The 13,260-nt window shown below is 36.8% G+C and overlaps 1 protein-coding gene across 1 annotated transcript; it reads right to left on the minus strand.

Annotated features, from left to right (window-relative positions):
• Positions 1-1,837: 1,837 nt before the first annotated feature.
• Positions 1,838-8,997, minus strand: slc1a3b (solute carrier family 1 member 3b; the record flags this gene model as incomplete). Its single annotated transcript, XM_081354799.1, has 9 exons — positions 1,838-2,048; positions 2,523-2,657; positions 2,759-2,953; positions 3,031-3,264; positions 4,423-4,694; positions 5,934-5,976; positions 6,068-6,272; positions 8,409-8,546; positions 8,817-8,997. The coding sequence occupies 9 exons, from the start codon at positions 8,995-8,997 to the stop codon at positions 1,838-1,840; spliced, it is 1,614 nt and encodes a 537-aa protein (XP_081210925.1).
• Between the last annotated feature and the right edge of the window lie 4,263 nt (positions 8,998-13,260).

Here is a 13,260-nt window from a genome sequence, read left to right on the forward strand (position 1 = left end):
CTGTTAAGACATCATAACAGAGACAAGCACACCCTTTCCTTAACTATAGCAGAAATGCACCTTCATTAGAGCTTTTTAATAACAATGCGGCGCATAATGCATTAAAATACAGTTAACAACTACTAGAATACTAATGATTTTTTTTTTTTTTGCCTGAAGAAAATTATTGCCCACTAGATGGCAGCGTGAGTCCATTTAGAATTATCCACTAGGTTAGAAGTTTGTGTTTCTTGTCTATTGATCGTTTTAATCTTTCCTTTATTTGCAGAAACTATTAATCAACATTTTTTGGCCATGTTTAATTAAGATTAATTCTCCAATATCAAAAGAGTTTGTTGAAAAAGTTGGGCTGTGTGAAAAATATAACAAACCACAGCTACTCATCTATCATTAATCAAAATTCCAACACAATGCATCACCACTCTCCATTTTATTCAAAACTATATTTAACACACAACATGCGTATGCTCTTTCTCTATAGTTCTAATCACCCATTTTGCTTTAGAGACAGGAAATATACAGCAACATGAAAAAACTAAGAATTTAAAAAAGGCAAATATAAGATCACAGTTTCCAGCCGAGTACATGTGAGTCCAACCTGTGTCTATAGCATGTTTTCAAAAGATTTACATTTTCAAAATGACTTCAGTGTCACTGCAATCACAAGACTGTAAACATTCAGTCCTTTTTTTCCTACTATTAATATTCAGTAGCACTTATTATTTCTATGTATCATTAATGTGGCAATAAAAGGGTCAGTGGATGAACTATAGGAAAATAAAAAACAATAATAAAAAAAAAATCTCATAAACGCATAAGTATTTGTTTGTTCAGTTAGGATTAGTTGTGCGAGCTGCAGAGAATAGTCAAATAGCTGCTGAAACACTGAGGAATATCGATGAGTCTTCTCATACATAAAGATGTGTAAAGCAGCTTTCAAAGCTAAACATAATTTTCTCTTGATATTTACAGTAATACATATTTTATACTCCACTTATAGATGATCACATTACAAACGGAGCCCAAAAGCTTTTAATCTTGGTCTCCTGCTCATGTTGAACACCTAGTGCAGAACTTGGCATAAGCAAAGTGTGATGAACTTCTGTCTGTTCATCAGATGAAGCACTGACATTCATTTCTGCTTAAAATCAGTCTTGTGTACATCCATGACCCTGTTCGTTTTAACACTCTTGTAGCTCGTGTGTCAAACGTTGGTCACCAACACACCAATGCCCACCATATCCTACATAGATTCACATTTCAGCTAATTATTAAAATAATGAAAAAGCAATTCAAAAGAGGAATGGTTATTATATATTTTTGTAAAGGTAAAACTCTCCTGCCAAATCAAAATAACAATCGGTATGACCTGGAGAACCAAACCAAAGCACAACAACAGTAAAAGGAAAAAGAAGGCTAAAAACAAAAGATTTAAAAACAAAACAAATATATATATATATATATGTACACAGGCCCTAACAAATATTTGGACACTTTTGACACGTAAGCAACACTTCACAAATGTATGAATTTGCATATATATATAAATATATACAAACACGTATGTGTATATGTATGTTATAAAGTCAAGTGTAGTTCATTTCCAAAATTTCCACAATCAGAAAGTGTCCAAATACTTTTTGTTTTGCTTGAATAGCATGCTTATACAATATTTCTTTAAAATAAATGCATTTAGTTTGATTTTTCCTTATAAAATGCAATTAAATTCTTACACTTTTTAGTGTATCTTAAGTGTTAATATATTTTCTGGGGCCACTGTACATATACAGACACAAACACACACAAAATCCTTGGTTGGGCGTTGAATATGCAGGCTCTACATCTTAGTCTCGCTGTCTGGTGGTTTCTCATTCTCATAGTCGTTCTCCTGAGGGATCTTCTGATAAGGTTTCTTCACTTCATTCTCTTCCAGCACAGAGCTCCCCAACTCCACATCACCGCCCTGGAGCTCATCTTTGGACAGGAACTCTATAATTCCAGCTCCTATAGAATCTCCCAGGACGTTAGTCGTTGTGCGCAGTCGATCCCTGTAAGTGCAACAGAAAGTGAATGGATGAACAATCCATTTATTTACCTGTATATTTCACCCTGAGACAGTAAAATATCAGCGATACTTGACTGGTTGTCAAAAAGTTTTCTACTTTCAGCTCAGTTTTTATCCTAGTTTAAATAGCACTTTTAGCTGTGTAACTTGTGGGAAAGGGGATCTATCTGGAATGATTAATTTGGCCAACCTAATTACGTTTCTATGTTAAAACCTATTGAATTACATGAAATGCATTGAAAAAATGGAGCAAGTCTAATGGGAACATATCAAAGTGTGTCACCTGGGTTGATAATGAAAAAAAAAAAAGACGGGAGTCCCAAATATGTGCCAAACACAGTCATTTTAGCAGAAGATTTTGCCTTGTTTTGCAAAATACTTCAAATTAATATATTTTTTGCATTGTTATTCCCTTTTTAAACCATATCAAATCACGATTCTATAAGAGGTCACTCACAGGAACCAATCAACTGCAATGATGAGGGTGATGTCATCGGTTGGGAGTCCGACAGAGGTCAGCACAATCACCATTGTGACCAGCCCAGCCTGGGGGATTCCGGCCGCCCCGATACTTGCAGCAGTGGCTGTGATGCTGCATCATTAAAAAAAATATCAATTATATGTAGAAAATTGTGATGTACAGTATATATCATTCTGTTTTCTTAATTAATTACTTATATTTTAAAATCCCACCTAATGGTAATGATCTGCCCAAAGTTCATTTCCATGTTGTTAACCTGGGCGATAAAGATGGCTGCCAGGGCTTCATACAGTGCTGTTCCATCCATGTTGATCGTGGCTCCAACGGGCAGCACGAATCGAGTCACGCGTTTGTCGACTTTATTGTTCTCCTCCAGGCATCTGAAGGTAACCGGGAGAGTGGCAGAGCTGGGGGATGGAAAATGTAAAAGTGAAACGATAGCACAATATTCATGATTTCGGCAGCTTGACTTTGTCGGTCCTACCTGGAAGAGGTGCCGAGAGCCGTGATGAGGGCCTGCAGCAAACCCGTGATGAAGATGAAGGGGTTTTTCCGGGTGATGACGAAGTACAAAGTCGGTAGAATGATCATGCCGTGTATCATGAGGCCGATTATCACTGTTATCGTATACATGCCGAGTTGACCGCCCATCTGAGTGATGTCATCCATCTCCACGATTTTTCCAGCAATCAGAAAGAGGATACCAACAGGTGCATACCTGGGAACAGGAGTTTAAAGACACGGTGCACTCATTTACCTCCATTCATTCTCAGTCACAAAAGTAAACTACCAAATTATAACGGTGGAAAGAAAACAGATTAAGGATCAGGGATTGATCTGCATCCAGAAGCATCACTTGTTAATAAGGTTTCCTAAAATGTCAATGAGTTAAACATGCAGATGAAAAGGAGGTCATGAAACAGGGTCACGAAAAATGAGAGCACAGGGCACATTTCTGTCCAGACAAAGAGGAAATTAATCTAATTCTACAGTAAGGTGAAGGTTATTATGAGGCATTTCTGTTATGAATTATGATCAATGTCTTATTGTAAATTACTTACATTACAAGCCACAAAGTTAATCTTGAGGTAGATTTTTGTTAAGCCTCCTACTAAGCTACTCTTTCCAATACATTACTACTCCAATAAACAAATAAATAACAATAAATTTGAATAAATATTTATTACCTATTTGAAATTATAATGGTTAATATGGCTTATGTTCACCCATTTGATCAATTATACAGTAAAAACAGTAAAATGTCATTTATTCCATTGACCCCAAATCTGAATATTCAGCATCATTACATCATGTCACATGATCCTTCAGAAATCATTCTTTATGCTAATTTGCTGCTCAATAAATATTTCTCATTAATGTTGAAAACATTGTTGTGCTGCTTAATATTTTTGTGGAAACAGTAATATATTTATTTTCTTTGATGAATATAAAGTTCAACAGAACAGCATTTATTTAAAATAAAAATCTTTTTTAACATTATAAAAGTCTTTACAATCACTTTTGATCAATTTAATGCGTTTTTACTGAATAAAAGTGTTAATTTTTTTATAATAAAATGACTGATCCCAAACTTTTGAATAATATAATATAATATTTTTAATTTTGGATTTAAGAGATAAAAATGTGATAAAAAATGTGCATGGCAGGATTATAAGTTAAATATAATGCTACTGGTTAAGAAACACTTGATAAAATGTTATGCTCCCTGTTGAGGTTTATTGTAAATTAATATGTTTCAAATTAGGAGCAAATATTGGAAAACCCATCCTAGGCTACATTAACAGTTTTTAAATGAGTTTACTTTTTAAGCATGTTTTTTTCTCTCTCAAAAGTTTGTGTGTCTTGGATCACTCACCACATAATAATAGCAACAAGTCGCATGATGGCCTCGTTGAGGGAGTCGAAGAAGTCTCTGAGAGCCTGTCCCTGTTCCTTCATACTCCCAATGATCAAGCCGAAGCACATTGAAAACACCACCAGCCCGAGGGCATTAACCCCGTTGGTGGAGCCTGGGAGAGGGATCACTTCCTCCTGGGAAATCTCCTGGGTGGCGTTAGTTAGGTTGAATATTGAATCGTTCACGATCATCTTCACCTTAATGATCCTCTTGCCATATTGGGTCTTGAACTACAGGAGGAAAAAGAGAAGGAAGAAAAAATCAGCAAGAATGAATCTGATTTAAATTTTACATGACAAGATCCTGTTCATATTATTTTAATTTAATTTAATTATTATTATTATATTTTTTTTAGATCTGGTTGACTACAGGGTGTCCCTGTGGAGTGTGTCCGGACAGACTGTGAGCCACTGTCAGGCTCTTCAGTGTTATTGTCTGACCATTTCTGTCCCATTACATCCGACTGTGGCACCATCACAGCTCTGCCAAAGCTCTCAGCCGGGCCAAGCACAGCTGTGGGTCGAAATCAAGCCAGACTCTCAAAATCCTAAATGGAAAAAGTCTATTCCTTACATGCTAATTTAACTAGCCTGGGCCAGCAGTAGGAAAAATGAAACATTGTCACACTTGTAAGCTGTATTGGTACAATTATAAATTCAAGGCCTCAAACTTTTCGCTCCAAGAGTGATAAATTACAAGTTTCTGTCCTTTGAGATGTCATCAAGCCTCATTTGATGATGACAGGGAAACATATTAGAACTTAGAGTCTATCTGTCTATATGAGTCTTTAATCAATATTTTCATTTCTGGAAATACCTAATTGGCAATAAAGTGGTTAATAATTAAGAAACAAATTATAATAACCGAATAAAAATTATTTATTTTTTGGTTCTGTCAGCAATTTGATATTTTCTCATTTTCTGGCAAGGTGCACCACACAATAAAAAAATTTAATTTCACCCATCAAAAATATTTATATTTTAAGTAATTATTCATTTATTTAAAAAAAAATTCCCCTAGATTTCTAAATTTAGTTACATGAACATTTATTATTTCTATCTATATAATTTATATAATTATTTATAAATATTATTTATATAAAATTCCTTTATAAATATAAAATTCCCCTAGAAACAACATTGACAAGTGTAATCGATATGGAGCCAAATATTTATATTAATTTATATTGCAGTTATATTTTATGCTTTTATTTAGATGTTATTGTATCATTCATTATTTGTTTAAAAGTTGTTGTACATTAATGATTTACCTCTTTAGTATTCACTTAAATTACATTTTAAGTTAAATTCAATTCAATGATAAAGATCATTTTAGGCAAGAAAATGTACCATTGCTAATTTCATAATGCATGCAAACAGCTAATATATTATCATTGTTTATGATTATTGTTTATGATAAAACAGAACTGAGAAATTTTGAGTGATAGGATGAAGGGCAAACATTCATACCTGTTGAGTGCAGGCTTGAACCAGATTAGGTGGAAACATGTTTCTGCAAAAGTAATTCAGCATATGTGTTGAATAAAGTAATTGGTTAATATCAGTATTTTGGAGTAAATGATGGGCTACACCTGTCCCGTTACCTGATGAGGTCCAGGAAGGCATCAGCTGGGCTGATCTTCTCGATCTTCTGCTGTTTGGCGAATTCATCTTTTGAGCCTTTGCCAGGGTGGATAATCAGAACCATAATGATGCCAATAAACACTGCGATGAAAGTGGTGGTCATATAGTATATCACTGCACGCATGCCCATCTTTCCAGAGGCACGACTGTCCAGCGCTGCCATGCCTAGACAGAATGAATACGATTTTAGCATTTTCTTCTATGAGAATGAATCAGAATCACTTTTCAATAAATAAATGGTTCCATGTACCATCCCTGCTGAAAAAAAAAAATGTTCTAAGATTTTGATACAAAAACCCAAACAGAATTTGTACAGACATGAAAAATGAAAAATTCATGTTATAACCTTAATTTAGCTGAAAAGGACTATATCGTTTGACTTTTAAAAGTCTTGGGATTAATAGAAATCTCAGCAGAAGTCAATTTGCTTAGGCAAGATGACTTTGACTTGCCAAAAAAATTTAAGGTTAAAATTTTGAATGAGTCCTTTCTGCTGTCCTGATCCACAGACCAGAAAGAGAAAGCAGCCATTGTTTAGTCCTCTCGTCCTCCTGGGGGCCCAAACTCCAGAATCTTTTAAACTCCACAGCCTTTTAAGTTTAGCCTCTCAGTTCACAATTTCATCTGTTCACACTCTGTGTCTCTCGACCATGCTTCTCTCTCTCTTAAATGGCATTCGCTCATCTCTCTCTGTCCTGGACAGGCCTGGGAAATTCCTCCACTGGCCTGTGTTTCAGCGGTCATGCCACCCTCTCTATGTCTCCAGGGCAACAGCAAACAGTCTCCCAATGCACTTGTATCAAACAAAAGATATGACTCATATTGTGCAGCTAAAAAGAAGTGAATAAATAAAACGGCACCCTCTTACACTCAGGTGTGGCACAATAACCAACTAAAATGCCTAACAAATAATTTAATAAAAATACAAATAATAATAATAATATTCATAATAATGTAATAACTTAATTTAAATAATTATTATTCAAATTATTATTAACCAATTAGAGTTTGCATAGGAATCAGTCTTAGTCTTAGCATTAAAATAGGCCAAAACAACTAAAAATCTAGATATTTCTTAGTATTGTTTTTTTTTTTCTAAATATATATATATATGAAACAAATATTTCTAGTTATGCCAAGCTCAAAATATTTTAAAGGGTAGACATTGTGTATGTGTATGTGAAGCAGCAGGGGTGGATGGGGCTGAACTTGTCATTACAACCTCTGCCTCATTCTCACTGCCACTTTTAATAGAAGCACAAAGAGGTCACTGTCTACAAACCAGAAAATAGAGTCCAGCATAATGTCATGTTTTCTTTATTGTTGTTCTATGAACTTCCCCCGGTTTCACAGACAATGTTTAAGTTTAGTCTCAGACTAAAATACATGTTTGAGCTGTTTTAACTGAAAGCAACAGGCATATCTTAAAATATGTCAATGCCATTGTTTTGTCTCAAGATGCACACCAGGCATGTTTATAAAAGCTACTTAAATATCCTAATTGAACTAAGGCCTAATCCTGGCTTAACCTAAGCCCTTTTTGTGAAACCAGGCCTTTAAGTTTTTTCTCTAACATATACAGTGACTTGAATTCCATGGCCCTTCAATTACTGAGCTGTTTTTTCTCTGTGTTGGCATTAATTGGCCAGTAATTTTCCTTCCTTTCCATGCCTCTTTTAATCCCTTTTCTCTTTCACATCCTATAGGAATACTTCAAAAGTCCAGCCACTCCCACAATTCCAAATTCACATCGTTCTCATTCTATCAATGTCCTTGCTTTACTATGTCCTTACTTCACTGATTTGCCCTTTTCAGTAAAATTCACAAGGCCTGGGACAACGTTTTTATGGGTAGGTCCCATCAGCTCAGACCCAATGAGAAGATACTGAGGATCTTCCTACCACCCCATTTTCACTTGTATACTTTTCATTTCATACGTTTCACAGACAAGGCTTAAGCTAGTCCCAGACTAAAATGCATGTTTGAGCTGAGTTTTAACTAAAAGCAACATGCACTGACTTATCCTAAAATATGTCAGTGCCATTGTTTGGTCTCAAGATGCACATTTATAAAAGCTACTTAAATACCCTAATTGAAAGTCTAATCAAACTAAGTCTAAGCCCTGTCTGTGAAACCAGGCCTAAGAGTTCGAACTTAAACTTAAATGTCCTGTTTTTGTATGAAGCATTTTTAATTTATATCATCGCTGTAACATTTGATTCAAAACCTGAGGTCGAACTGTTGCATCTGGTAAAAAAATAAAATAAAATAAAAATTATTCAAAAGAATAATACATCATACCTGTAACCAAACTTGAGATTAGAAGGGGAAGCACTAGCATCTGCAGCATACGCATCAATAGTTCACCAGGAAAGGAGAAATACTTCACTTCCCTGTATGACATCTTATATGGCCTCAGGGCAAATCCCAGCGCGATACCTGAATAAAGCATAAAACAACAATTCAGATGCACAGATCTGTCAAAACCCCTTTTCTGTCATGTATCAAAAGTCATCCATTGTCAAAAGGCATCTAAACTTCACTGCAAACTGGTGGTGTGATATGGTGGTTAAAGATCTGGAGTGGTAACCGATGGGAGTGTGTCCCTTGAGCAAGAAACTAACTTCAGTTTAGATGGCTTCTTTAGATGGTTAGAACAAACTTTTACACTATAAATGAATGCATGTACAGTTAACCAGGTGCACTGACCAAAGACCACAGCTCCAACGGTGAACAGCACAAAAGCATTTCTTCTCAGAAAGGACTTCACGTCATCTTTACTGATGTCTTCGACTTTCTTCCTCGCCTTTAGGGAACGCAGTTGCATTCTCTCACGGAACTGCTGCACGCGACTGCGCGACCGCGGCTTCTCCCCAGTGGTTTTGGTCATGCTGGCGGTGTCACTCAACACACTGAGATCAAGCTAGCTGGGCTGAACCGGTGACCCAAAAGAGACCCTACACTAATAGAAGAGAGAATGAGACAAACTCTAGCACACCCACTGCTCTAAATCCCAAATCCTAAAGTTAAAATGGGAAAGGATATATTTAAATATATGATATGCAATTCAATTTCTTGTAAATGAAAGCTTTTTATCAATGCAATAAAATAAAACAAAAGAAATAAATAAACATAACGTGCCTATATTTTTCTAATGCATTAAATATACACTATTAAATACAAATGCAATGTATTTGCAATATTACATTTCAAGTTCAAAGTAAATTTCCTCCATCATAGTTATTTGATCTTGTAGCTTGCAGCTGAGGTTCATCAATTCACAGTGAACCACATGAATATCACTGTGCATTTAAATGGAACAGGATATATATATATATATATATATATGTCAATTTGCATTAAATATTTTAGCCACAGATAACTTATTGTCTAATTATTTTCCAGGCAAATGCTCCTCAGGCCATAAAAAATCCTCCATAGCTAGCTACAAGTAGCTGAGAGAACAAGAGCTGCTTACCTGCTTCCAGTGAGCTCTTGTGCTGAGAGATGCCCTGAGTGAGCCAGTCTGTGCTGGGAATTTAATAACCTTCCACCAGTAAGAAGCTCCTGATACTCAGGATCTCAAAGGGGGAGGAGCTTGCAAACTTCAAATAGGAGATGCTCAAGACAATTTAAAGGGGGGCCCAGTTGTGGTACATGATGGAATGGCAGGAGGGGTCCTAGCTTGTTTCTCACATGAAACCAAAAAGAAATATGTTCATCTTCAAAAGCAGATGCTGTCTGCTTTCCAAGCTTTCCTTGAGAAGACACATGAGGTGAACCTTAGTTCTGTTTCAACTATAAGAGATCAAAACTCACATCGTGTTTCACATTTCATCCTGAGAGACGATTTCAATGGCTGAGAACGAACACGTTAAATCAGTTAGAAGGGGAAGAATAAACACTTGACTCTCGGCAGGTCTTTGAGCTATTCAGATGACACTCGTGATGGGACTTCCTGAGGGGTGAGAGTTGTTTCACACACTCACCTCTCCCACAGGCCTGACAAACAGAACTTCCTCCATTCAATTTGTGAACCGTTCCCGTCCCGTTGGGTGACGTCACCCTGTGTGATTTACATATTCAGTGATTTAACCCAATTAAAGGTTTTATGCGCCATGCATACAAAAATTACAACAGGCGACAAATTATTTTGGACATTTTATTTTATTTTATTGGATCTCATATTGCAGAAAATATAAAATAGGGTGACAATGGACTTGCTTTTTTTATTAGTAACTATTCTATTTTTAATATATTTAAACATACAATTGTGGTGGCAATTTCAGCAGCCATTACTCCAGTCACTCAGAAATCATTCTAATATGCTAATTTGATGCTTAAGAAACATTTCTTATTGTTTTCAATGTTGAAAACAGTTGTGGCGCTTAATATTATTTTGGAAACCTGAAACATTTTCTTCAGGATTTTTTGATTAATAGATAGTCCATAAGAACAGCATTTTTTTTTTAACTATACTTTTTTGTTGCATTATAAATGTTACATTGATTTAATGCATCCTTGCTGAATAAAAATATAAATTTCTTTAAAAAAATCTTAATGTTCCCAAACTACAGCTTTCATAGCGGTTGCAGTGTTAAGTATTTGAGCAGATCTGTAATGTTGTATTGACCAGCAGAATCCAGGAGAGCAACTATCCTATCCATTTTATAATGGCATTTTTATGTGACTGCTCAATGATACAGAGGCATATGAAGGTTTTACATGTTTCTTCACAGATACGGTCTCTTTATGCCTGAGTTCAGAGGAGTGCATATGAATGATGTTATGATGTAGGTCTCTGTCTTTCTCAGAATGAGTTTGTCCTCTTCACTGGGCTCTTGGAATGTCTCTGCTTTTGTCTGGCCTTTGTGAGAGTAATCATAAACAGTGCTCGCCTTGAATGTGTAATTTGGACCAAACACTTCCAGTAACCCCCCTCTCCGATCCCCATCACCCTCCCGTTCTCTCTCTCTTCCCAGTCGACAAAGAGATGAAGCACAAAAGAAGCTTTCAGCCTTTCTGATTACAGTTCTTTTGAGGGAGAGTATTTGAAGACTCATAGTTTTTGGGGAAGCATGGCAGTTAGGTGAGTGCACTGAGTTCCCTGAACTTGAGTCTGAGAGTTTGGATGGAGTAGAATAGAGCTCCAGCGCCTAAAGTTATCACTTTTACAGTCCATATGAAACATCTTAATTCGCTCAAAATATCTAATATCACTTGTTTCATGCTCATTTCCTCTTGACCTTCAACCATCAGTCATGTAGGCCTAACTAGGACAAGCATAAGGCCTTTTCACATCAAGGACGATAATTATAAACAATAATGACATAGTTCTAAAAATCGTTTTAAATATAATAGAATAGCAGAGTCCTCACACCACAAATATAACTATACCGGCACAGAGAAAAGATATCGTTGGAATCATAGGCGTGTTGTGCTACATAGTTGCCTTATCTATCGATAGGCTACATAATTCATCCGCCATATTGGAACGGTCAAAGCGGGTCCGTGAACACTCAAGAATGTGCGTCTGCATCTGCAACCGTAGTTAGACGCATGTATGTATATATCTATATCTGACCTCAGCAGATGATTTTGCTAAACTAACGTTCAAGTCCTCCTGGGAAGTTCGTACGTACGAGGTGGGAAGTCGTGCTTATAACGGCATGTGCGTTCAAGTCACTTTCATCGGAGCAAGATGGCGGAGTACTTTCTCTTAATTAATTACACAAAAATACAGTAAGGTTTTTAAACTCTTGTTCTAGAAAATGAATAACAAAGAAATGTGCATCAGGTGTACTTTGTATTTTTATGTTTTTTATTAATTTATGAAGCCACTGCCAGCTCATCGTTACATGTTGCATTGTTATATTATAATACAATCATATTCTGTGTTGGCGAATATCTAACTGCGCTGTAAATAGAAAAGCCTGACAATATCACAGCTAAATACCTTTACGTATTGTGTATTCCGCCATGTTAAACACTGACACGCCCCCAACTCGTAAAGATCGGAGCTTACAGAAAATCCCGAGCTCCCCACTGGTATTTACGACGTTGTGGTGGCGTTCAAGTGCGTTCAACTCGTAAATACGATCTATTGAGAATGAGGAGATGTCGTCACGACACAGCGCCCCGCCCCCAGAGACCGCGTCTCCTCCCCTTTCCGCCATTTTGGGAGGATACCCGCGGCAGCACCGTTCATTGTTTGTATTGGTAGTAGAGTTGTCGCACTATTTTAGAATGCCTGGAAAACACTGCTGTGTAAAAAAACTGCTCCAGTGTCTCACACGATTGTCGTGGAAACCGTAGGAACCATTTGTTACAGTTTTTTCGTTATAGCTGATGCCAAAAACCAAGTAATTAGCTATTTCCATATAAGTGCAAGGTGGTAAAGAGTCTAGGTCTCTGTTCCATTCAGCTGCAGGCAGCTCGTATGAGTCGACGTTTTTAATATCAGCCAGCTTCTCTAAATACCTCTGTTTGACATTGGTAGTAAGTTTCTCCCTGTAAGGACCCTTTTCTTTTGCCACATTCTTATCCATTTCTTCTTAATTTTCTCGTAATTTCTATCCGTATATCCGTTACAATTTGTATCCGTCTCTGTATAGCTCTTACACTGTTGCCCCTAGCAACCGATAGCGTATCCTCCCAAAATGGTGGGCGGGCTCAATTCGTCACGTGACAGCAAGCTACCGTGACGCATGTCCTCATTCTCAATACGAGATGACTTGAACCAGAGACAATTTATATGAGACATGCCACTTCCTCAATCCTCAATACAACCAGAGCCCGTTCTCTGATACAACTATATAAGGAAAACCCGTAACGGCAAAGATGGCGGTTGTATGCACATGTCCCGCCCCTCCCGCTGGAAAGCCAATCATCTGCTTTTAACAGTCAGCAGCTGACCACTAAGGAGCGAATGTACAGTGACGTGACATAACTGCCATATTCAACCTGTGCTTTCGCGCTGTGGCTGGCGCTGAGCCAAAGACGGACGCGCTCAGCGCTTGTCATAGGCTCTATCACAACTGTTCAGTGTTTTAACCACATGTTTATTTTAGGTTTCAGACATTTAAATACATATAATTGTTTAAGTGCTTGGCACAACCGGCATTCTGGATAGAGACGTAAGTGAAGTTTGGTG

This window comes from Scardinius erythrophthalmus (genome assembly GCF_964197995.2).
Source record: "Scardinius erythrophthalmus genome assembly, chromosome: 23".
Taxonomy (NCBI): Eukaryota; Metazoa; Chordata; class Actinopteri; order Cypriniformes; family Leuciscidae; genus Scardinius; species Scardinius erythrophthalmus.